At 40.5% G+C, this 26,639-nt stretch overlaps 1 protein-coding gene across 2 annotated transcripts in view; it reads left to right on the forward strand.

Moving 5' to 3' along the window:
• The first annotated feature begins 20,809 nt into the window (after positions 1-20,809).
• ACVR2A (activin A receptor type 2A) overlaps positions 20,810-26,639 on the forward strand; it is a 54,475-nt gene continuing 48,645 nt past the window's right edge. Inside the window, exon 1 of one of the 2 annotated variants that reach the window (XM_036386469.2) lies at positions 20,810-22,561. In XM_036386469.2, the coding sequence (XP_036242362.1) occupies positions 22,507-22,561 (55 nt within the window). In that variant the 5' untranslated portion in view covers positions 20,810-22,506. The remainder of the gene's footprint in view (positions 22,562-26,639) is intronic. The other variant, XM_036386468.2, reaches the window with a different exon arrangement.

The raw sequence follows: 26,639 nt of genomic DNA on the forward strand, positions 1-26,639 counted from the left end.
GATGATGAGCTGATGATCATGGCCAGTGCATACCCAGGGCAAAGTCCACTGGAACTGTGCTGGGAGCAGAACGGGGGTGAGAATTCAGATTGCCCAAATTACAGCCCATAATAAGATGTATTTTTGGGTTCAGCTGACTGACTGGATTGAAAGATCACTGCCTGGCTGGAGGTGTCTGCATTGCCATCTTTATTGTCCCTAAAACCTGTCACAACCTCTCTGTCACGTGATTTCCAGGTAAATGGTCTCTGATCCATCCCTAGCACAAAGATCCAAGTTCCCACATCAATGGGAATGATATCAATTATATTACTGGGAATTGTATCAATGACATAATCAATCAATACACTTCCAATATGTCAATAATTCACTTTAACCTCAGCCATTTAACAGAACTGTATTAAGAAACTATGTGAAGCTTTGTAATGAGTTTTTCAGTTGTCTCCTGTATAACTCAAGGCCAAAACTGGCAATATTCTTTTGGTTAAATTAGAACTCCTTTTATCCCAAAGAAGATTTTTCTTGAAAAATTACTTGAGAATGAAAAGCTTTCTTCGAGTTTGAAAAGAAAAAATAATTCTGTTTTTAAATCAGGACGTGAAAAACTCAAAATTCCCTGAACAGTTCAAATTCATAAACTGAAGTAAACTTTGAAAATGCACAGAGGGGTTTATTCCAGATTGGCACATATGTTAGAGGAAATTAAGATTTATTTATGATAATGAAATTAGTAAAAAAAAAAAAAAAGCAAGAAAAAAGAGAAGGGAATCAGTAACTAAATTTACTCACATTTGACTAAGATCTTTTTCAAAGTGTTCTCACAGAAATATCCAGTTCCAATCAATTTTACTGCAACTGTTTTCATGAAGGATGTTTGATGAGTGTAAGTACATTTAGACACCAAAGTTATTTATTTTCATGTTTATCAAAACCAATATTCAGGATTTAACAAGTCTCCAAAATAGTAGAGTCAGTTAAGTAATAAAATTGATCATAAAAGTTTATTAATTTGCAGTTGTGATCAGGAAATGGGATTCAAATGAACCAGCTTAAATTAATTTCAAAGTCTTCTCTTGCCCAACCATTAAATAAATTTTTAATGTGTCTAAAAGACTGTAAGTATTAAGATATGGCAAAAAAATTCAAGCTGAGCATTTCTGTCTACCAGCAGTACATATTTCAGAATTGCAATTCTCCTTTCTTTTTCTATCCACCCATTTTAAGCAGAAATCACAGCTGAAAACAGCTGAGTCAAATATATTTTATTTGGTCTGTAATGAGCATTTTTCAATGCCTCCCTGAGTGTTCCCAATAAATTACTTTGTAATTAGAGCACTGAATTTGGAGTTGATTTGCCGATATCTGTGTGGATCACGGGACATTATGTTTTTTATCAAAATTGCCTGAGATAAGGAGCACAGCAGGTTTCTGTTGCTGTGTCTTCTGAATTCAGGTGAGGTGGAATCCTTAAACGTTATCAAAGCACTCCCAGTTTGCTTTGAAATCCAAGCAACCTAAAAATAGGCTGAAAGAGTTTCTGGAAGGAGGAAAGCGTGGAGTAAACTTATTTCAAAACAGACTTTTCCCAGCAGAACAAATAATCTCTAAGGCAGGAGATGAGTGACGTGAAAAAGGATGATGTGCCATTAAAAAATCTTTATTTTATACTAAGCAAGGTATCTTGTAAAAGTATCCTTTTCTCTTATAAAAGAATCAGTTCTGCCAATGATAACCTATTCTTAAATTCTATTTACTTGCTGTATATGCTATCATTGTTTACTTGAAGTGCCTCATAAAGATGCCTAACAAAAAATAGCATTATAATATTAAATTAGTCATTGATCAGCAGATACATGGGATTTGCTTCTCCTCAGATTACCACTGACTTCAGACCAGGTGAAGTTGTGCTGGATTTATTACAGGAAAGACTCTGGAAACTCTGAGGTTCCAAAAGCCTCCCAATATGGGGAGTGCAATGTCCCATGTCCCAGAACCTGCTGGGTGCATCAGTTTTGTGCTTCCAAAGGATCCATTCTCCTCCATGTGAGTTCAGTGGGATACTGAGATGACCCCATCCCATTAATCCACTTGCTCTACCTCAGTTTTGGGGTGAGGATGATTGCTGTGCTTCCCAGGCAGTGCTAATAGTCCCTTCCTAAATAATCCCACGGAGGCAGACGAGGAGAAGAGAAGCAGCATTAATCAGAGGGAGCTGAAATGAGTAGAATTAGCACAAAATAGTCCAAAATAGAAAAGCTCTAGACCACAAGATGAGACTTGTTTCATTAGCTATAAGTAGCACCATGTGTAGGAGCATATAAAGTGTGGCTACATTTCAAATATAAAAATATTACCATGAGGCTTCTCCCTCCCACTCTATTATACTCTCCAAGAGAAAAGAGAGTAGGTAGACAATGAAATTCTTAGTTCACTGCCAAGAATTCCAGTGCAAACAAATTATCAAGAGAATCAGGTAAGAATAATGATGTGATATTGATAGAGAAAGCAGGAGCTCCGTATAAATTAAAGTTTAAAATAAACTGTAGGAGTGACAGAAGGAAAAGGTAAAAAGGCAAGCAGAGAGAAAGCTCAGTACTTTGACAGAGGGAAGGGATGGACACAGCAGGAATGCACAGCACAGGCTCTTTCCAGCTTGGATAACAGGGGCAGCAGCAACACAATGTCACAGACACATTTTATGGAAAATCCTTTCCTTAGGATGTTTCCTCCTGAGAAGCTGAGAGACCTCAGGAACAAAATGTACCCAATGGTTATCTGCTGCTGTGGGATGCAACAGGAACAAAATGTAAATAACCAATGGTTATCTGCTGCTGTGGAATGCAACAGGTGCAGCTGGGATTGGGCTCATGTGGTTGTTTCTAATGAATGGCCAATCACAGTCCAGCTGGTTTGGACTCTCTGTCTGTGACACAGCCTTTGTTATTCATTCTTTCCTTTTCTACTCTTAGCCAGCCTTCTGATGGAATCCTTTCTTCTATTCTTTTAGTATAGTTTTAATATAATGTATATCATAAAATAATCAATCAGCCTTCTGAAACATGGAGTGAGATCCTCGTCTCTTCCCTCATCCTAGGACCCCTGTGAACACCATCACAACACAAGCCTCTCCTCATGGAAAAAAACCAGGAATTCCAGCAGAAAGCAGCTCCTGATTGCCAAAATTAGCCTTTTGGAAAAGAGACTCTACTATTATCTTCACTAGGCAGCGGGGAGCAGAGGTGAGTGTGCTGTTTCTGAGGAAGTCTGGGATTAGAGCAGCTCAGTCCATTTCCCGTGGCTCCTGGGAATATTCCTGTTGGCTCCTGAGCTGAACACACCAGCAGAGGTATTTTTACCCTGCCTGGCTTACTTTCCTTCCCAAGGTTATCCAGTGTGAAGTGATCAGGGCTGAAATCCCAATTCTGCTCCTTGAGCAGTCTCAGGGATCGTTTGCTCTGACCTACTTTTCCTCCTGCTGGATGCTCCTGCGCCTTCCTCGGCTGGATGGGATCTAAATCCCCAGGGAATTCCCAGGAAATGCAGCTCCTTCTGCTGGAAACCTACCTGGGAAGAAACTTGGTCCTTCCCACAAAGAGATAACTGCAAAATCTGCCAAATTATAAATTCTGGGATGATTTTGTTTGGTCATAAATTCAAATTTCATCGGTTTGCTGAATTCGTAAAAGCGTTGGACAGAATCACATTAAATCCATTTAATGCAAATTGGATCAGGAGACCAAAGGAATTCCAAAGAATCATTGTTAAAAGTGAAAATAATGTCAAGAAAATGAAAACAATTAAGGGAGAATATGTTTACCAACACATTGAATGTGCTCCCACTTAAAGATGCTCCGAGATGAAAAGTCAAGCACTTGAATAAAAAATTTCACTCAAACTTCTGAAGATGTGAACAGAACTGATGCAAATATTTTATATTCTTTTCCACACAAAAGTCTGCCTGTAGAAATGTTCTGCTTTCCAGCTCTACAGATGGTTTTTCATACAGAGAAAAGTAAAATTGTAAAATAAAAGTAAAATTTAAAAAAGCAAAAGTTTAGCACTGGCCTTCATTCTTATCAAGAGGAATGACTGGAAGTGAAGTTGATCCATTAATGTGGATAATTATTAAAGGAAAAAAAGGGAAAATTAAAAAAATATTACTTTGGGTATATGTAATATATGGGTCTATATGGACATGAAATGAATCACATGTAAATTAAAGGAAAAAAACAAACATTATAACCAGAGGAAAAAATGGTCTAAAATTCTGAAGACTTCCACATTTTGCACACCTTAACATGATTATGTAGAAATTGGTAGCTCACAAAACAAAAATTTCTGTTATTCAAAGAAGACCTGAGATAAATTTCATAAAATCAGGAGGGTTTTTGTCAAGATTTCTTCCTTCTGTTTTATTTTGTATATGTTATTTTATTGTATATATTGGGGCAGCATAACAGTTTCTCAAATAAAACAAAACTAAAGATTAAAGTGCTTTAATCCCCTGTGTCAGCAGTCAAACAATATCAATAATTTTGATAGAAATGTCTTAGAACTCATGGAAATTAATGTTATAAAGAGTAGAAATAAATAAATAAATATATTTATATATATATATATAACTGTTTCTCAAATAAAACAAAACTAAAGATTAAAGTGCTTTAATCCTCTGTGTCAGCAAACAATATCAATAATTTTGATAGAAATGCCTTAGAACTCATGGAAATTAATGTTATAAAGAGCAGAAATAAATAAATAAATAAATTTATGTATATATATATATAACTGTTTCTCAAATGAAACAAAACTAAAGATTAAAGTGCTTTAATCCTCTGTGTCAGCAAACACTATCAATAATTTTGATAGAAATGTCTTAGAACTCATGGAAATGTATGCTATAAAGAGTAGAAATAAATAAATAAGTATATACGTATATAAGTATATAAGTATATACATGTATATAAGAATGCCAAGCCGAGTATATATATATATATAAGATATATATATATAATATATATAAGAGATATATATAGATATAGATATAGATATATAGATATATATAGATATAGATATATAGATATAGATATATAGATATAGATATAGATATATAGATATATAGATATATAGATATAGATATAGATATATAGATAGATATATAGATAAGAATGCCAAGTGCCAAGACTGCACAATAATAAAGTTACATGGATTTGTCTGAATGGATTCTTGAGCATTTAGCATGCAATTACCCCTTTCCAAATGAAAATGTATCCTGTTATTAATGGTTTACACCTCTGTCCTACCCTGCAATTAGAGAGCACTACCAGGCTGCACAAGGTTTCTTGAAGAGCCCCAGAAATGGTTTTTTGGGAGTGTCCCCCTGCCAGGGAGGGATGTTCAGGTGAAGTTTCCCCCCCGCCCCGTGTGCAGGGTTTGTTTTGGAGGAGTTCCACTCCTGTGATTCTTTAAGCTCTTTACAACTCCCTCATCTCATTTGCACTGCTGGAGATCTTTAAAGCCACTCTCTTCATAGTTAAAAACAACATAACAAGATTAGGCTGGGAGCCAAGGAAATCAAGCCTGTGCCAACCAGGCCTGGAATTCTAATTAGAGCATCGTTTGTATTAACCTCCATTTCCCAGCAGAAGGACAAGGTGATCACTCCTGTGAGTGTAGCAGGCCAGGAATTACTGATCCCAGCAATGCACTGCAAGAGGGAAACCAGGAAATGGAATCCCAGCATTCTAGGGTAGGGTTAATAGGGAGGTCATTCAGACAAAAATATCTGTGAATGAAAAATGCTTCATAGAAACCAGAAAATGTAATCCTAACAGCTCAGCTGGGGGGAGGTTATTCAGACAAAAATGTATATTAAAGAAATAAATAAATGGATATATATGTTATTTAATAGGGGGTTATTCAGACAAAAATATATATTAAATAAATAAATAAATAAATAAATGGATATATATGTTATTTAATAGGGAGGTTATTCAGACAAAAATATATTAATTGAGTTATTTTTAAAATATATTAATTAATGGGGAGGTTATTCAGACAAAAATATAAATTAATTAAAAATATATATTAATTAATATGGAGATTATTTAGACAAAAATTAATTAATTAACAATATATATTAATTGACTAAACATATTAATTAATTAATTAATAGGGAGGTTATTCAGACAAAAATGTATATTGAATAAATAAATAAATGGATATATGTTATTTAATAGGGAGGTTATTCAGACAAAAATATAAATTAATTAAATATATATTAATTAATATGGAGATTATTTAGACAAAAATTATTAATTAACAATATATTAATTAACTAACATAATAATTAATTAATTAATAGGGAGGTTATTCTGACAAATATATATATATCTATGAATCTAAAAATGCTTCATAGAAACCAGAAAATGTAATCCTAACAGCTCAGTTGGGGGAGATTATTCAGACAAAAATATATATTAAAGAAATAAATAAATGGATATATATGTTAGTTATTTAATAGGGAGGTTATTCAGACAAAAATATACTAATTTATTTTAAAAATATTAATTAATGGGGAGGTTATTCTGACAAAAATATAAATTAATTAAATATATATATTAATTAATATGGAGATTATTTAGACAAAAATTAATTAATTCACAATATATATTAATTGACTAAACATATTAATTAATTAATTAATAGGGAGGTTATTCTGACAAATATATATATATCTATGAATCTAAAAATGCTTCATAGAAACCAGAAAATGTAATCCTAACAGCTCAGCTTGGGGGAGGTTATTCAGACAAAAATGTATATTAAATAAATAAATAAATGGATATATATGTTATTTAATAGGGAGGTTATTCCGGCAAAAATTTATTAATTAATTTATTTAAAAAATATATTAATTAATGGGGAGGTTATTCAGACAAAAGTATATATTAATTAATTAAAAATATATCTTAATTAATATGGAGATTATTTAGACAAAAATATTAATCAATAATATATATTAACTAAACATATTAATTAATTAATTAATAGGGAAGTTATTCTGAAAAGTATATATATCTATGAATCTAAAAATGCTTCATAGAAACCATAAAATGTAATCCTAACTGCACAGCTTGGGGGAGGTTATTTAGACAAAAATATTAATTAATTAATTAAATATATATATTACTTAATAGGGAGGTCATTCAGACAAAAATATATAAAAATTAATTAATTTTTAAAATATATTAATTAATAGGGAGGTTATCCAGACAAAAATATATATGAATCTAAAAATGCTTCATAGAAACCATAGAATATAATCCTAACTGCACAGCTTGGAGGAGGCTATTTGGACAAAAACTATATATTAATTAATTAAACATAGATATGTATTAATAAGGAGGTTATTCAGACAAATATATATATATGAATCTAAAAATGCTTCATAGAAACCATAAAATTTAATCTTAACAGCACAGCTTGGGGGAGGTTATTCAGATAAAAATATATATTAATTAATTAAATAAAAATAGATATTAATTAATAGAGAGGTTATTCAGACAAAAATACATATTAATCTAAAAATGCTTTCATAGAAAAGTAAAAAGGAGAGAGCCATTTAGCAAGAAGGATTTGATAGCCAGGACTATGCACAAGGGCATTTATGTCCTAATCTGGTAAAAACTCTTTCAATGGCCTTGGAATTTGGCATTTGGTGAAATTTTCAGGTTTAAATTTCACACCATCATGTGAGCCACTACAGTGAGACATTAAGTAAAGGAATTTCTAGGAAAAGGGAATTTTGTAGAAGGATGTTGTTTGGTGAGTGATCTCTCCAAATCCAAAAGATATGAGCCACAACACTTTATCATATAAAAGAATACATTTTAAAGCCAATTTTTATGAGAATTTGAATACCCTAATGAACCTACAGACAATTCTGTGACTTAAATAGGTACTGTGCCACTCACAGGTACTGTATCACTCTCTTGTATTGGAGAGTTTGAAAAACATGGCCTGAAATAAATATTAAAAATACACCTATAGCACTAATTCAACCAGCTCCAACCAGTGAAATTAAAATAACTTTCATATTTCAAACAGAAAATTGCCTAAATATCAGTATTATCAATGCCTTGCTGAAACCTTTGCCATTCTTTGCAAAATAAACTTAATACAAGTCCAGCAAAAGCTGGGGATGTGTGGAATGAATGTGTTTATCCCAAGCTGTTTACCACAGCAGAGTCATATATGAACATGAATCTCCAAGTGTGAAAACACTTATGGCACATGTTCTAGCAGTTGTTTTGCAATGGAGATGCTATTTTTGTTTCCATATAGAGACAAACGCTAAAAATGAAATTATAAAAACCTTTTGAAGTTCACTATCCTAGGAAAAAAATCAGCTAAGCTTCAAAACTTTGATGAGATTATTAATTGTGCTTTGAGTGATGGGTGTGGAGTTCAAATCATACTTCTATGTGACAAAAACTGTCTGAAAAAACAATTCAGTTTGTCATAGGATACCTTGAAATTATTTCTCATCTGTGAGAATTTAAGAACATTTCTTCTCTGTGACAGAGCAGGTTAAAAAAAATTGTGCAAGGAAGAAAGTTCCTATAAAAACAGCCATGAAAATATTGCTGAATTTTTTAATAACTCATTTCTGTCCCATGTCCCAGGCCAGGCTGGATGGGGCTTGGAGCAGCCTGGAAAATTTCCTTACCCCTGGCAGGGAATGGGAATGGATGGGGATGGGAATGGGAATGGGGATGGGAATGGGAATGGGAATGGGGATGGGAATGGGGATGGGAATGGAATGGGAATGGGATGGAATGGGAATGGGGATGGGGATGGGAATGGATGGGATGGGGATGGGAATGGGAATGGAATGGGAATGGAATGGGGATGGGAATGGGAATGGGATGGGAATGGAATGAGAATGGGAATGGGGATGGGAATGGAATGGGGATGGGATGGGGAATGGGGATGGGATGGAATGGGAATGGAATGGGGATGGGATGGGGAATGGGGATGGGATGGGATGGGGAATGGGGATGGGATGGAATGGGGATGGGATGGAATGGGAATGGGGATGGGATGGGGAATGGGGATGGGATGGGATGGAATGGGGATGGGATGGGATGGGATGGAATGGGGATGGGATGGAATGGGGATGGGGATGGGATGGGGAATGGGGATGGGGTGGGATGGGATGGGATGGGGAATGGGGATGGGATGGAATGGGGATGGGAATGGGAATGGAATGGGCATGGGGAATGGAGATGGGGATGGGAATGGGAAAGGGGATTGGAATGGAATGGGATGGAATGGAATGGAATGGAATGGAATGGAATGGAATGGAATGGAATGGAATGGAATGGAATGGAATGGGATGGGATGGGATGGGATGGGATGGAATGGAATGGAATGAGCTTTAAGGTCTCTTTTTTTCAGGTTCCTGCACAGAACTTCCCAAGTTCGGGCAGCCAAGTGGGAAATGCAGATGGGAACTTGTTGCTTTAGGCTTAAATCAAGCCCAGCTGTAACAAAACCTTTTTCAAATATCTTTCAAGGCTTTCAGAACTCAAAAAGCTTTGGTTGGTGTTTTACAAGTCACTGGGCTCAGTTTCATTTAAGAAGTTAATTTCTATTTTGGAATTATCTGGAAGAAAACCATCTGAGAGGAACTTGATTCTCCCCAGAAGTTTCTTGCCTCTGCAGCTCTTGTGAACACTGAGCAGAGCAATCTTACATTTTAATGCCTTCAGAACTAGGAAAGTTCCTTCCCCAGGAAAATATGATTGATTGTTACAATGACAGTAATTGCATTTTAGTAAAAGTAACCATTATGGTAATTTTCCTCCAGAAAGAGACATTTAACTAACTTAAGTAACTTGTTACTTTTCAACACATTAACTTTGACAAATTTAACATTACAAACGTACAGAGTTCACAGCCACAACAACGTGCATCACTTAGGGAGTGTGCACACTTTTTATTTCTATATATCAAGCAGTGTTTCCAAATAGGAGATGCTAAAAAAACTGTGCATACATAACACAGCATTAATTAAACTGTTAAGAGCAGCTCTAGCACATCCAGTGCCAAGTCTCCTGTTGAAAAATCCTGCCTTCCAAGCAGCAAACTCCTATCAGAATTTCATTGCAGGGATGCTTCCCAAGCACCTCTGAATCCCAGCCTCACCCCCTGAACTCCCTGCACCATCAGAGAGCTCCTGCATTTTCTCCAGCCTGTAATTTATAAACATTTCATGCCACTCAGCTTGTAGTAACTTATTAAAAGTGTAGTTTCTGTAATTTAATCACCCAGAGTTTCCTTCAGACAACTTTACATGACTTAAAATAAAAATGCTCTGCCTTTGCTTTAAAGATAATAATCATTCCTTGTGCTTTAAACTGGAGCTCAGTGAATTTCCATACTACTGAACATTTTTACACTAGAAAAGAACTGAAATTAATCTGGATTCAAACTTTGTTTTTAAGAAATTTCCTTTAAATGGAAATATCAAAAATTTGAATTGCAATCCAACAGATTTAAGATTTTCACTTCACTTTTCTAACTTCTTTGAAGGAACAGATTAAGTATTTAGCTGGAACAGTCAGCGGGTTTACCTTGCTCTTATTTAAAGATCCCAGTCACATTTTAAAGAAAATAATATAAATGATATAAGGTGGAAGAGAGACCAGAGAAAATTACAGATTGGTAAAAAATAAAAAGAATATTAATCTGTATTCTCTCAAAGTCTGCTGAACTGCTTTTTTCAGCAGCAGCCTAACAGCAGTTTAAAAAAAAAACCTTATTTTTCTTTTTTTATTATTTTTAAACTTTATTTTTAACTTTTAAGAACTTAAACTTGTAAATTGGTCAATGATTTTCTTGGCTCTTATAACCAAAAGCAACTCTTAGGTTGTAAGCTCTTCCTGAAAGAAAAGCCAGAGCTGAATAGTCAGAATGGATTGGAAATTCACACAGTTGAAGGAACCTTTAATTCCAATGTTTTCAGGATGTGCTGGAGTCCCCATCCTGGAGGGAGTTAAGAGCTGTGTGGATGTGGCATTTGGGGACACGGGGCAGGGCTGGCCCTGGCAGGGATGGACTCCATGACCTTGGAGGTTATTCCAGCTTCAACAGTTCTGAGACTTTCTAAGATTAAAATCTTTCCACTCCAGCTCATCATCTGCTCCATGACAGTAACAGAATATTAGAGAAAACCCCAAAATTCCTTTGGTTGTTCAAAGCTGAAGTGAAATCAGGGATAACTCAGTGGAACAGCCAGAGCCCAGGACACACGTTAGGAGCTCTCATCCCACCACGGAATTTTGTGAGATTATTTTTGTAACTCAGTGCCCCAGTTACTGTTGAGAAGAGGAGGAAACTTCCAGTTTAGACAGAATTGGCAGGTGACCTCTATAATGAGTCCTTTATCTTTGCCATGTCTCCTAAATGACACGAGGCAAACTCCACACCTGAATTTTGCTTGGCAGGGGGCAGAGTTAATTCTGCAACATTCGCTAGGAAATGGAGATTTGGTGGTGTCCTTGCAGGTGCACAGGTGATCTTTTACTCAGTACAACTCCAAATAATGGCTCCATCTTTGACCTGAGATTTAAAAAACCCCCCAAACAAACCCATCAGCCAGGGGTGTAGGGTCAGTGCTCCTGCCCATGCCCACAAACTGCCTGCTCCCTGTAAAGTTCTGTGCTTCTGTGTCTAACAACAAAATAAATGTAATTTGGGATGAACAAACCTCTGTAAATCCTCGTAATCCAAGGATAAACCACTTGTGAAACTCGCAGATTAATTTAGCAGAGTTTTGGAGAAAATGAGCTGCTCCAAGTGTCAGATTTTAACACTGATAAGTCACTCAAGTCCTGTATTTTCCTTCCATTGTTTTGTTGCATAAATACTGACTGAAACTACCTAATACAGAAAGTATCTGCTGTCAGAGGATAGAAAAATATTTCAGAGGGTGTGGGAACGTGTTTTGCTTAGAGACAGTTGGGATCACAGAAGATACAATTTGATGTTTTTAAGAGAAAATTAGTTAAAGGCAGGCAGGTGATGGAGACAAAATTAGTCCAGGGTCACACCCTGGGTTCTCTCCAAGGTGTGCCTTGGGAGTCAGGGCATAAAAATAAGACCATTAATCCTCTTGTAGAATATTTGGCTGCTTAACAAGGAGCCACAGTTTAAACTGCAATTCCTCAAGCCCTTTAAAAACCAGCCCTTGCAACAAAAAAAGCAGCTCCTGGTTTCCTGCACACACTTGTTGTGGTGTGTTCTCAGCCTGGGAAGGTGCAGACCTTCAGGCCAGCATAAATATTGGAGAGGCTGGGGAGGAGCTGAGTTCAGAAAGGAGTTGAAGGCTGATGTTTTTGGCTTCTTGGCTGGGCTGGTTTTAACCCAAATCAGTTCCCCAATCAATTAAATGTGCAGCTGCAAGAACATTTGTGCAGGGCAGGGCAGCATCTCTGGCTTATGCTGGCTTAAAGTGTTTGTGGAAGTGCAGCAGGAGTGTAACTGAAGAGCTGCTATGGTCTAACATTGCCAATAATCCACAAATGCCATTCCACAACACAGGAATAGTTAAAGCTCCTGAATGCTCTGGCCATGTGCTTGCCAGTGGGGCCTGACAGAGGAGAGCTTGGAAATGGCTGTAACAGCTTGAAAAACATCTGAGTTTGGAGGTAACTGCTTGTTCTGAGAGCAAGGACAGAACTCTGCTTCCCAGAGTGGTCACAGGGTGCTGGATGAGAAATGTGCTCTGCAGAAGGCACAGAGCAGCTCCTGGGAGGCAGCTGGGACCCAGCTGGGCTGTGGTCCCCAGCTCCCTGAGCCCAGCCTGCGCTGCCATCACAGGAGCCTCTCACAGCCCGACTCTGCCACTTGCCTGCTCTTTATCGGCCACTTGGAAACCTTCCTGCTCAAAACTCCCACTCATGATCCAAAGGGAGCAGAGAATCCAGCTGAGGGAACAGCAGAAGCACCAGGAGAATCCCCCTGGAAATGACACCCCCATTTTTCCATTGCTACTTTATTATAATATCAACACAGGCCACAGACACTCTGATTGCTGGTTTTGTGTAATTACACAAAAAGTTGGGCTGGACATGTGCAGATCCATATTTGTTGTCTTAACCTGGCCTCAGGGTACCCTACATTTTCTATTCCATCTGAACACTATCTTCATTTCTATATTGACATAGAAGTCCTACAATAAGTATTATTCCAAATGTTTGAAGCTGTTTATAATGGAAAATAATGTAATTACATTCCAGTTAAATTAAAAAAAAAACCAAAAAACTTCAGCAGAAAAGCACATCTTTATCTGGTACAAATCTCAAGTAGAATTTAACTAAACCAGTAATGGAGAAGAAAAGTCACCTGTTAACATAGGTTACATATTGTGCTCATCCCACTGAGTTTTTCTCAGATAATAGCTTTTATAGATAACAGCATGCTTATTTTTTAAAATAATCGTTTTTTAAAAGGTAATTTCAATATTTTGAAGCTTGTTTGTTAAACATTTGGCAATAATTCTTCAATGCAGACAGGATTCTTCCAGATAATGCCAGGTAATATGGATGGAACATCCAGCCACATCTTAGTCCTCTCCTCCAGCAGCACAAAACACGCATGGCTCAGGGAATTGCCTCATATTTTAGTGATAATAAAAGCTGGAAACCAATCTAGATTGGGACTATTGGCTGTAAGAGGTCATTGAAATAGAAATATTAACCAAAAAGGAAAAACCTGCCTGTTTCTTGCCTTGGCCTGAGAACTCCCATGGCAGTATCCATTAAACCTGGGAAGGGATCTTGTCTGAGCTTCCCCAAATCTGAAACCTCAGCAGGACCTGAGCAGTCAAACATGGAGCATCCTTAACAACAACAAAAAAAAAGTCAAACCAAGTAGTGCCATGCACAGTTCCAGAAGAAAACCTGATCTTTCAACCCAAACTGCAGCCAGGCAACTGTTCCAGAGGAATAAGCCTTCAAACCCATGGGAATGTCTCTCCTGGGAGCTGTTTAAGCTTCCTTAATGCTCTTAATCCACCTTGATATTGAGCTGCCAGACACTCTGGCACCCACCTTCCCACTTCCAAATAGCTGCTCAAGTGCTGGAGCATTTCTCTCCCCTCCGTGGAGATCCTGACAGCTCTAGGACACCAAGAATTAGCCAAGTTATCAAGCAAGTTTTCCCCCACTGTGCTTGTGGCCTTCCACCTCGCTGGAAGTGAAAACCTCTGGTGAACTTTGAGAAAAACCAAGCCATGTTTTAGTTAAAAACTCCAGGATCCATGTGTGTGTGTCCTTCAACTCTCCACATGAAACAAAAATACTTTTCCCCTTGCAGTTTCATGAAAGTTAATTAGTTGGTATTCCTAAAACTGGCTGCATGCACTGTGTATCACTACAAAATTAGAAGTACATTTTCATTGCCTAAAGAATTTCAAGGCAAAAAAAAAGAGCCTTTCTATCAGAAAGGTTGATGCTGTGTACAAAATTTTTTAAGTAAATGGAAAAAATTTTGTTCATTTAAAAGAGCCTGAACTGAAAAAACTTCTCACTCTTGGGGGTAAACAGAATTTTGCCATCTCAGATATTAACATTATCTGTTCAATGTCTGAATTGGAATTATTATAAAATTATTTGCAGATGAATGAACTCCAAAACAATTCAGCAGTAGAAGCTGGAGGAGGATTTAGCTCCCCAGTGGCCTGAACAATGGGTAAGAGCACCAGGCTGGGATGTTCTGCTGGTTGCAGAAGAAAGATTCTGGGTTTGAATTTACAGGATTTCAAATCCCTGGAATGGCTCAGCCCATCCATCCTGTCAGAGCACAATCACCAGAGAGAAATGTTCCAGCTGGATTGTGCTCATGAAAAAAGGAGTGGGCAGCTATTAGGGGCTCCCAAGCTGAGAAACTTGTCCTTCTTAAAATCTGAAATAGGTCAAATTTGGGAATCTTCCACACTTTTTCCTCTGAAACCTGTAACGTGCCAGATTTTCAGGAATTACAGCACTTGGGGAGAGGAATTATTTCTGTCCCAGTGAACAGGAACAAAGGGGTGCCTGAGCTGCTGTTGGCAGGATTATTTTAATGCTACTCAAATTCTGTGCAGAAATTATGAAATCCCTAAATCAGGGATTATGGGCTGCAACCAAAACACATTGACTTAGAGCAATTCACAGGCATTGTCCCAGAGTCACACCTGGGACTTGATCAGGATTCCTGCTCCATTCCCACATAACTCCTCTAACAAAGGCTTCAGATAAGAGCAGCAACAGCAGCAGCTGCGTTGCTCTTAAGGAAATGGGCCTCCAATCACGGTTCAATCATTTTCCTTTGCAGAAAGGCTTTAGCAGCCTAAACCTGCTGCCTCTGGAAGCGGGATAACTGCTCGTGCCACGGCGTGTGTTTGTAAGGGTTAATCCTGCACCCCCCAGTTATCAGCAATAAAAACGATAACAGTATTAGCAGATTGGCCATTGCCATGGATCTTCACCTTCCTCTTGTAAAATTCCAAATGGCAAATTGGCAACTGCAACAGCCGGGGAGGATCTGATCAACACTTGACTCTCTGTTGCCATCCCTTTCTGAAGCCGATTAGGCACATTCTGAATCCTCAGCTTTTGTAGTTTTTAGCAAAACCAGTAACTAATATTTGAGTCCCAGAATCCTCCAGTCCATCTGAACCTTGCAGAATTCCACTTCCCATTATCATTCGATAGCAACACTGCAGGAAACTTTATTATTTTCTGTTGGAGCAAAAACTGGCATTCATTTGTGCTCCCCAGCACTCATCTTCTCTGTGACATTGATCTGAACCAAAAAAAATATTTCCAGGAATGTTCTCCTTACTGAGGTTTTTAATTCCCAAAGTATCAGCCAGCTCTGCTGATGCCACCCTCCAGAAAGCTTCCAGGATATTTTGAATGACACCAGAAGTAATTACAGCTATCCATGGATTTGTATTCCTAAACAAGCAGAAGTCATATTGACACAATAATTCTGAAGAGCACACAATTGAATGCTCTGAAGATCTGACAATCTCTCCACACTTGGCCACTTCACACTCCTACTTCTTATGACTATTTAATTACAAATTGTTGGCCTAAAATATTGAAATCTTTATCTACAAATATATGTATCAAGCCTTTCAAAGGCAGTGCAAAAGATCTTTAAAATCTGCTATCACTGTCAGGACGCTGTAGCAAAAAAACAACAAACACTTGTCACATATTTTAAGAATCTTTCAAAAATAACGTTGAAAACATGACAATGTTGCAGAACTTTTGCATTCTGTGATGAACACAGAGTCAGTTTATAACTGAATATATAAATTATGGTGTATTCTGAGAAGGGAGATCTCCACACAGACCCTGAGAACTTCCTTTTCATAAAAAAGGATTCCACAGTACAAATGAGGACTAGAGAAAAATATCCAGAAAATGCAATTTTGCTGTGAAAGATGGATGAAATCATAGCTGATAAATGCCACAGTGGTAAAACCCTGTGACACAACAAAGTGCCCCTAAGAGACAAGGGAGTGTCTGAAAGCAACCAGAAGCTGCAGGGGGATGATCTCTTCTGACAAGACTCTGGAAATCCAAGAAAGAAACCAGGAAAATTTCTCCTCCAGGAAATGAGGTTAGGTAGCTTGGAATCCCTGTTCTAAGGAAGCAAAAGTCTGGCTAACAGGTCAAAATGGAAAAAGAATCCTTGATTTAAATGTAGCTTTTGTGGAAACAACTCGATGAAGCTTGTATCAAGGTAATTTCTGTAATATTTTGTATCTTTCTTTTTAAACCTGAGGCAGGAACAATCCCTGGTGGTGTGGGGTCTGCAGGCTCCAGGTGTTTAATTGAACAGGGAATTTGTTACACACAAACTCACTACAAAAACAGCTTTACAGAACATGATCCAGGCCAAATCCTGACTCTGCTCATGTGAACAAAATGATCCCACTTTAGCCCAGCACCAAAGCAGGGCTGTGATTTCAGCCTGTATTTCAATTTGTGGATACTCAGCTGGATTCAACAACAGCCTCTAAAATCTGTAAGTTTGGTTTAAAACATTTTGATGGTCACCTATATTGCCCCAACCCAAAAGCATTGCAGAAGCAAGCTTTGGATTTCATTTCAGTCCAGCAGCAGCATTTAAAAGGCTGATTAATTCCACATTCTCTCATGTTTTCAAGTTGTGCTACTCATATAACTTTAAAGTATCTCAATAGTTTCGGAGCAGAGTATAAAGTGCAAAATAATGAATAATTTGTAGGAATTTTATTATCTGTCCACAGCAAGAGAACTGAAAATTTGTATTAAAACTCTTGTGGAACATGATGAGTTTCATGTAAGTCATACATATGGAAGTAAAAATACTTGAAGGCAGTTATTTACCTTTTCTAAAATAAAATAATTTAGGCTGTCATCCAGCACAGTTTCCCAAAGGAAAGTGAAGCTGGCTGGTAAAGAGGGCAGCCCTGGGAGACATTAATTTCTTGCCATTTTGGTCCATTTTTTTTGGTTTGGTTATATAAGGACAGTGCCTGAATGGGGTCTTCTCTTCCTCCAGAGTTTCAAAGGGGGAATGACTTAGACCACAAGGAAAGATGAAAGAGATAATGATAAGGATTGTCTCTGTTGGTGTCCCTCCTGATGTTATAAACCCCATGGTTCCCATTTTCCATTCAGAAATGCTTCTCTAGGTGTTGTGAATGAGTTCTGCACAAAAACTCCTTCCCTACCACGTTGGGTTTTGTGTTGATTCACTGCTAAGAGTGGGAATAGCAAAGGCACAGCTGAAATCCTCAATTCCTAGCAGTGCTCCAGAGAGAAAAATGAGCCATTGCTGGGTTTTAACTCTCCTCATTATTCCCTGGAAGGAAAAGTTATATTTGTGCTGCCTCTAGGCAAAGGCCCATCCCACATGAACAAAAGACTGAAGCTAAGATCACATCCATTTCATCTCCTCCTGCTCTCCACAGATGCTTAAGTCCCTGACACTGTGTCTTCAGTGCTCATATGTCACAGTAAATGATTCATTAAAAATGCAGAGACAGATTGATCTTGGAAGGGGGGAAAAAAAAAGATCTGGAGTTGAAGGCGAAAGGAAAATAGAAATGAGGAGCCAAAAGGTGAAAAAGGGAAACACCCCCAAAATTCACATGAGAAAGACATTTAAAAATAAAGAGCAGACAGCAACTGTGCTGACATTTAATGTGTCTGCTTGGGATAAAACTCATCCTTTTACTAGCAATAAAACAACAGCCTAGCCCAAAGCCCTGGGAGCATTTTGCATCAAGTCCCTCATAAAAATGCTTGGCAATTTCTCCTAAGGTCCGTACAAGATCTGCACCAAACTTGCTTTTTTCGGGTAATTCAAGGGAGCAAATCCCCAGTGCAGGTAGGGAGAGCTGTCTGATCCCAGGCACCAACACTCATCCTCCTTCCCAGCCCCCTGGCCATGCTCCAAAGTGGGAAGGAAAAGGCAGGAGCGAGCCCTGCTTGTGATTCCCGTGGTGCTGATAAGCAGGGGATTGACAAGAGCAGCCCCACAGAATTTGTTGGTAACATTTCCTAGGTGGCCAGAGGGATTTGCTCTGCCAGAGGAATCCTGCAAGCAAAAAGCAACCCCTGCCTAAGGATAATGAGCTCCTTGAGTAAGAGACACCTCCTTGCCCTGACATCCGTGCAAATTCTCTTATATAGGTGACACGTTTCTTCTATTTTTATCAAAAACAACTTGTAAAATAGAAATATGGACCATAATTTACATTCTTTCACAAAAAAAAAAAAAACAAACCCTCTGACAACTAAGCTAAATCCCTGCAATGGGAAGTACATATATAAATATATATATATTCACACACACACCAGCAATATTTTTAGCTATGATTTCCTACTCATGTGGCAACATGACCAGTGTTCTGAAGAAGCTGAGCCAAGTGAAAACACAACCTGCAGAACAGGTCACGTTTAAATATTCTGCTATTGAAGAATATTAAAAACTACAGATTAAGTAGGAGTGTTGTAACATTTAACATTAATTAAGGCTTGTAAATCATTCTGAAATACTTGGATAAAAGATGGCATAAAAGGTGTTGCCACATGTCTTGATGCTTCTAGATGTGCACAAGCCCTGACATCTTATTTTGTGTTTGGGATGTTTCAAATCATAAAAAAAAATTATGGTCACTGGATGAATTTAATGCTGGGAAGCGTTAGGACACGACAGAGAAACACCAGGGTTGTCTGATTAAGAACTCAAGCAGACATCTCAATGCAAAAAAACTGAAATAGATCCATTTCTTGGATCCTGGTGGATCACCAGATCTGTGAGTTAGAGCTTGGCAGTGTTGCTAAGCCTTGACTTGGCTGTATATTCATATATGTGAAATACAGATCATTTTCTTTCCAGTCTAGTACCACCAACTATTCACATCCCCAAAGACCCCTCTTAGTCCATGCCACCAAACAGTTTGAAAAGGAATCTGGAAGCACTTAATACCTATCTGGGGTTGGTGAACAGCATAACCAGTTCTCAGAGAACTTGGCACTTGTTGCTTGTGCAACTACAGGTCTTTATAGAATACAGAAATCAAAGGCCAGCACTAAGGCTCTTGTGCTTTCCCACGTGGATCTCCAGATCCAAGAGCCACATCTTCCTTTTTATCCAGAGACAAGAGATGTATGTTATGGCATCCATTTAAAAACAAAACAAAAAAAAGGTGTAAGGAGTGACACCAAACTCCTGAAGGAGCAGAGCTAATGAATTACCTGGACAGGACACGCTGGGCAGCTGTTCATGGTGCATCTCACATGGGGCTGAGGCCACAGACACACTCCAGGCACCTCCCAGCACCTGGGGGAGCCCACCAGAAACACAGAGAGAACAGCACGGAGTCACAGGGCAACTGGAATGGATTCCAACTTAAAAGAGGGCAGGTTTCAATTAGATGGGATATTGGAAAGGGATTGTTCCCTGTGAGGGCATGCCCTGGCACAGGGTGCCCAGAGAAGCTGTGGCTGTCCATGGATCCCTGGAAGTGCCCAAGGCCAGGCTGGAGAGGGCTTGGAGCAGCCTGGGATGGTGGAAGGTGTCCCTGCTCCATGGCAGGGGGTTGGAAATTAATGACTTTTGAAGGTCCTTTTCAACCCAAACCCTTCTCTGACTCTGATTCTGTGCTGTAGCAGCAGTGATGCTCCTGAGCAATGTGCCCACAGCCGTAGCTCTCACCTGGACTACCCGTGGGACATTTTCAGGGACATTTTCAGGCTGGGCTGGGATGAGGCGGAAGATCAGGCTGACATTTGACCCCAGAGGCAGCGCCCCCAGCCTCACACCGTCGTGTACACGTTACACCGCTCTGACCCCTCCCGGCGAGGTCCCACCGCGTGGCTGCCGGCAGCGCTTTGCCTCCATCACCCGAGTTTGGGAGCACAGCACAGCCCCCCGACACCCCGAGGGAGCCCCGCGAAGCTGAATTACGGACACCGAGGGGGTCGGGGCGGAGCAGGGCGAGGGCGCTTGAGGGGCCGCGCCCTGAGGGGCGGGAAGGGCGGGCAGGAGCGCGCCCGTGAGGCGGCGCGCGCGGGCCGCGAGGGGCGGGGCCAGCGTGGGGAGCGCGCTCCGCCCCGCCGCCGATAGGAGGGGCGAGCGGAGGTGGGCGGGGCTAATATGCCAAACCCGCGTTGTGATTGGGTGGTGTGGCTGTCAATCCGGGGCGGCCGCCGCGGCCGTGGGGAAGGAGGGGGAGGCGGAGAGGAAACAAAAACAATCGCCCGGGCGCCGCCATCTTGGGCCGGTTCTCCACACGCCACACGGGTGAATGGGTAGATATGAGATTACCACGGGGGAGCAGCGGCAGCAGGGCACCGAGGGCTGTTCCGCGCTGCCAGCGACACTCGGCGGGCTCTAGGTACGGCCGCCGCCGCCCGGAGAGAATCCCCCGGCTCGGCCTTTTCGCCTCGCCAGCCCCTAAGCTGCACTGCTGGAGGGACAAAGTTGGGCTGAGCCGCGCTGCCTCCGCCGCCCGGGAGACCGAAGAGTTGAGCCGGGGTCAGAGTTAGGGGAGAGGGTGACGAGGGGATCGCTCCCCGCTCCGCCGTGTGGGAGGCGCGGGGAGAAGGCTCTGCCTCCCCGCCCCTGCCGTCTCCTGCTGCTCGCTCCTAGGAGGAAAAGAAAAAAGAAGAAGAAAAAAAAAAAAAAAGGCAAGAACTGGATTGAGCTCGGAGGAGTGGATTTTGTGGAGTCTCCGTTTGAGCAGCGGCGGGACGGCGAGGAGGAGATGTGTCCGTGAGGAGGGAGAGGAGCGTGGATCCATCCAGGACCCGTGAGGAGCCAGAGGAGCCTGGATCCATCCAGCCCCAGCCCGCCGTGAGGCGCAGCCGCCTCCCTTCCAAAGAAGCCCGGTTCTCCTGGAAGCACGGCACTCGGCAAGGATTTGCCACAAAGAATATATACCACCCTCCTCCCCAGCGCCTGGATACTGTATTTTAATTTTTTAATTTTTTTTTTTTGTTACCCCCCCCTCCCCAGCCACTCTTGTGTGTTAAATACCAAATATAGCCTCTCGCGGGGGGAGGGGATGGAAATCTCCTAGAAGAATTGGAAATCTTGCTGGGATTCGGGAGTGCTGGTGCTGGAGAAGGGCGGTGAAGACGGGGGGATGCACTGCTCTCGCTGCCTGGCCAAGGACTAGAGATTTGCCACTTCCCGGGGAGCCCGAAGGTTTGTTTGTTCCCAGACTGTTGTTTCTCCCCTTCCCCTCTCCTGGGCTACGCTAAATCCCTTAGCATTTATTAAAGAAAACCCACGTGTAGCTGGTGGCTGGTTTATAAGGTAGTTTTTCATCGACAAACTGACAAAAAAAAAAAAAACCACAAAAAACAAAACTTCCTCTCTTCGCCTCGAGGTTTGGAACTGGAATGGAGCTGCTCTTCTCCCAAACACTACACGGGGTGTGAAGGGGGGGAGGCAGGACGAAAACATCGCCTCGGACTGATCCCGATCCGACCCCCGACACTCGCACCCACGAGGGATGATCCTTCACGGCGCCTGATGTGGAAAACACTTGGAGACTCAGAGACTTCGTCGTGCTCAGCAGCTTAATCGTTGACTTATTTTGTTTTGGTTTTTATTTTTTTTTTTTTAAGTGGATTCGTAGCATTACTTTTATGAATTGAATTTTGCCACCGTTTGTACAGAAGCCAAATGACACGTGTGTTTTGAAACACGGTTCCAAATATATTTATCCCTCCCTCAACCCGGATTCTCTCTAGAAAGAGCCGCGGGGAGGTCGTCAGTGTCTAAACAAACCTGATTTTTAGTGTTTTATGAACACTACCTGCTGCAGAAATGTTGCTATAAATTGCTTTATAACGGTTCAGCAAGAAGGGAGATTTTTCCAGCTTGCAGGACCCAGAAAACTGGATACTTAAAGTCACTTAAATGTTTTAACAGCATTGGAAAATGGGAGCTGCTACTAAGTTGGCGTTCGCTGTTTTTCTTATCTCTTGTTCATCAGGTAAGTGAATGTTCCTGGATTTGTCACTTTAAACTGAGGGCTTTGGGGTCAGCGCTTGGGAACTTGGGCTGGCTCTGTATGAATGGGAAGAAATTTTTTTTTTTTTTTTAGGTGGCAAATGTTCGTGGATGGCAGCGACTGTAAAGGCAGAAGCTGCTTTCGTGTTTATTCTTAAAAATATATATAACGTGAGCACTTGAAACGCTCCCAGCGCTTGGATTTCAGCTCAATTGTGTGGAATAAATGTGGAGACATAACCACCTAGTGTCACATAAGTAACCTGGCAGCGCAGTTATCGGTGTTGGATGCTGGTTTTAAATAAGAATTACCCAGCTGAAATTGCTCTTTCCTTCAGTTTGATCTCTCTTAGCCCGGACTATTCACTGGTGAATAGCGACCTTGGTTAATGCTTCATTAATTTGGAATAGGTGCCGCTCTGAAAGGCTGAGCTCGTCCTTTGGTGATAGCGAGAGGGGTGTGTGCGTGTAGAGATGTACCAGCAGAATTGGGGTGAAAAGCCAGGCTTTCCGTTCCTAAAGAGTCATTTGTAACCCTTTGTGTTTTGCTATTCGTTATATCGCAGAAAAAAAAAATCTACTGATTTTTCTCTTTAAAACAGTAGAGTTTGAGGTGTTCAAATGCCAACTCTGAGTCCTGGGAAGCGAGCGGGGTGTGAGGACTTCCCCACGCTTCTCCAGGAGGAAAATTGTTACGGCAGCAACCAGTGGTTGGGCAGCTGTTGGTCCATTTGTGCTCGGAGCTCCGTCAGTCCCACAAAAACCCTCTTAGGAGCTGTGCGAGGATCTCACGCGAGTTTCCAAGCCAGCCTGGCGCTCCGTGCCCGCATTTGGAGCGTGCATTTGGTGCTCTGTGGGGGTTTTTAGCATCCTTGCAGGGTGTGCAGAGCTACACTTGTTTACCAGGCTAAAAGCGCCCAGCCAAGTGCCCAGGCTGCCCGTGTGACCGGGAGAAGGGAGTAATGAGATCCCTGTAAGGATGCCTTTTACATTTCCAGCGTTAGGAGCTGCAGGATTTTGCTGAAGAGGCCGTTTTGCTGTGGTTAGTAAATGGAATAAGTCTCGTCTTGTGTCTGTAGTGCTATCGATCCGCGCTGTGTGCGCTAAATGTGCTGTGAAATGGCGAGCGCTGCCAGGAGAAACCCAAAAACCCTGCCTGTGCTAACCAGGGAAACAGCTCAGCGGGTTAACGACGGCCAGAAGGGTGTTCGGGACGTTTAATTTTTATTCTTCTTTTCAAACCAAACATGATTTCTGACAGCTTTAGCCTCGCAGTAAGGACGTGTGTGTGTCGTCTTTTCCTAAAGCCTGGTTTTTCAGCTCAGCAGCGTTCCCTTAATTCAGCAATATGTTTTGTAGGGAAACTTTTTTCCCCCCTCTCTCTCGAACAGTTTCTGAAAGACTTGCTGCCATCTGCTCTCCGTGGCTGTCTCTCTTCCACGTCCACCTCCAAGATCCTTTTGCCTAGAGCACAGAATAGTGGTTTTTGTTGACATTGCCTATCAGACTTCATAAAAAAGAACAGCTAAGCAATAGAGAACGTCTTTTCTTGAACGTTGCTCGCTCGGCTTGTCCTTGGTAAGGTGAAAAGAATGTTCCTCTTGCCTGTGAAGAATTAATCTTGGCTAAATGAGCAGGAAACTGCCTGCAATCCGGGCTGCTTCTCATGTTAATGACATTGTTTTGGTGGTTATTCCAGTATTACACATTAAGTGTTCCGGTACTTAACAATTATTATACTATTTTCTACTCACACCAGGACTGCAGACGCTCTACAATTTTAGGCAAGTCTAAAAATAAATAAATTCAACAGTAAACTGTTGGGTTTATGATCAGAACTACAAGATTATGTAAGATTTTAAGCTTGAAGTGCAGGCGTTTTTATGAGTAGTGTTTCTTAACTGACTTATTTCAGTTTAAAACCCTACCTGATGGATTGGTTCTAACATCATCATCACCAGGATTTTTTTTTTCCAGTCTTTAGTGTGAAAATCAGTCTGCCCATGTCCTATATTTCGAAATATTGGCAATGGTTGAGAAAATCCTGGAGTTCAGGTGTGGAGGTGCCTCTCTCTGGTGTGCAGCTCCAGCTCCCCTCAGCCTCTTTCAGCAACTGGGGGTTTGGTTTGCTGTATTTGTTCATTTATTTTTAAATACAGCTATTTTCTGCAGATGTTTACATGGCCAATTAATACCGGGGTTCTTTTAATAGGTGAAAATGTTGTGGTTTTTTTCTGCGTGGTGGGTGTGGAAGTGCTATTTAGGTTCAAAGCGATTTATTTTATTATCTGTAAACTGCACTATGAAATCCTGTAAATGTACTGCAAATGGACAGGAATTTCCAGTGAGTTTAATCATCTTTGTTAAGAGAGTGAAAATATTTCCCTGTTCTGACTAAGATATTTGAAAAAGAGCATCTGTGTTGTTATTAGGCTTTAAAATATTTGTAGATGCCTGGATAGAAGTGGGTGTAGGTTTGCACCCATCTGTAGGAACTCCAGAGGCTGAGATGAGTGCACATTAACTAAACAAGAAAGCAAAGTGCCCGGGTCAAGGTTCTCCGTGTGCCCTCTAATACACTTCTCAGATAAACCTGTGGGCAGGTTTGATTTCAGAGGGAGCAGAAGATCCTGAAGTAAGAATAAAATACTTCAGAGCAAGCTTCCTGTGCCTCTGCTGTAGGTGAGGCAGGATTGGAGGGAAGCTTCACAGGAAAACTTGTGACTGAAGCAGCTTGTTCATCAAAGCAGGCTCTCTGCAGATATTATCTGGGTGCTCCCCTCCCCAGGGAAGTGTGGTTGTGTTCTGGTGGTTTTGTGATTGCTGAGCTGCACTTCAGAGCATTTCAGGAGCAGAGAATGGGCGCTTCCATCGTTTTCGGAGATTTTTGAAACGTACACCCCGTGCAGCTGAAAGTGTGGGGCGTGCTGAAGGAGTGGATTTTCCTCAGCCATAATCTTAGTTTAAAACCTCATCGTTCCTCTTGTTGCTCATAAACTCCTCATTTCCCAGCCCATCAACTCACCTGAGATACCTGCCCTGCCTTTGGTACCTGGGTGGTCCCAAATCCAAGTAGCTCTGCAGTCTCCTACAGGAAACAAGACCCGGAGTTTTTGGAACAAGCTAAACCAAGCTAAAAATCACCTAAACAAAAGGAACCATATCAGAAAGTGTTGGTCCTCTCTATTTCTCCTGATGCCAGATCATTCCCCAGCCACTCAGAAGGTCTTGAGTAATTTAGTGAAGGTACTGGCGTGTCAAAGACACCTTTGTAGTTAAAGTAGTATTTTCACTGCATGGAGGATGTTTCATTCTCTGATTTTAAATCTATCATTCTCCTGTGTCACGGCGATTATTATCAGAGAATTTTTTTTTTAATTGTATCTTTCCCCCCCCCAAAAAAAAAAAATCTATTGAGAACTGTAAAACCTACTTTCCATGGTATGACTTTACAAGCTGAATGGTTGGGTGTCCTGAAGGAATTGAGGGGGAACATGAGACTTTTTCTTTGATTTACTTGTGTAAATGTCTTTTTTTTTACTGTCCTTTCATTATAAACTTGGTAACCCTTGAAAATCCTGCCACAGGTTTGAGAATGTTTGTGGAGTTGTTTCTGCTGGTGTGTTCCCTGTGAGCTGTCCATGATTGTGGTTGGACTCTAATCACTTTATTCACTTTATTGTGGGATAATAAACTACTTCAGAGTTAGTGCTGCTTTTAAAGTAAAGATTCCTTTATTTTATCAGAGTGTATAAGTTCTTTATTAAATGTGTTACCACTGTGCACTCCTAATGTTGCTGTTAAGAGCAGGACTTGTTTCATTCAATAAAACTCTTTAATACTGTTTTCAAGCATAGAGTGAGTTATGGGGAGCTTGATGTTATAAGTGACTACAGCTCAAAAATCTGTTAACTATTTCTAAGTAATCTGTTAATACTTAACAGTTATAAACCCCAAATCTTCTGGGCTCTGAGGAGAGCTGTAATTGTGCAAATGCAACATCGGAACGTGTGAGCATCGTTTGGAACTCTGCTTTCCAAACATTTCCAGGGAGATGCTGC

Source organism: Molothrus ater, chromosome 7 (assembly GCF_012460135.2).
Source record: "Molothrus ater isolate BHLD 08-10-18 breed brown headed cowbird chromosome 7, BPBGC_Mater_1.1, whole genome shotgun sequence".
In the NCBI taxonomy this organism is placed as follows: Eukaryota; Metazoa; Chordata; class Aves; order Passeriformes; family Icteridae; genus Molothrus; species Molothrus ater.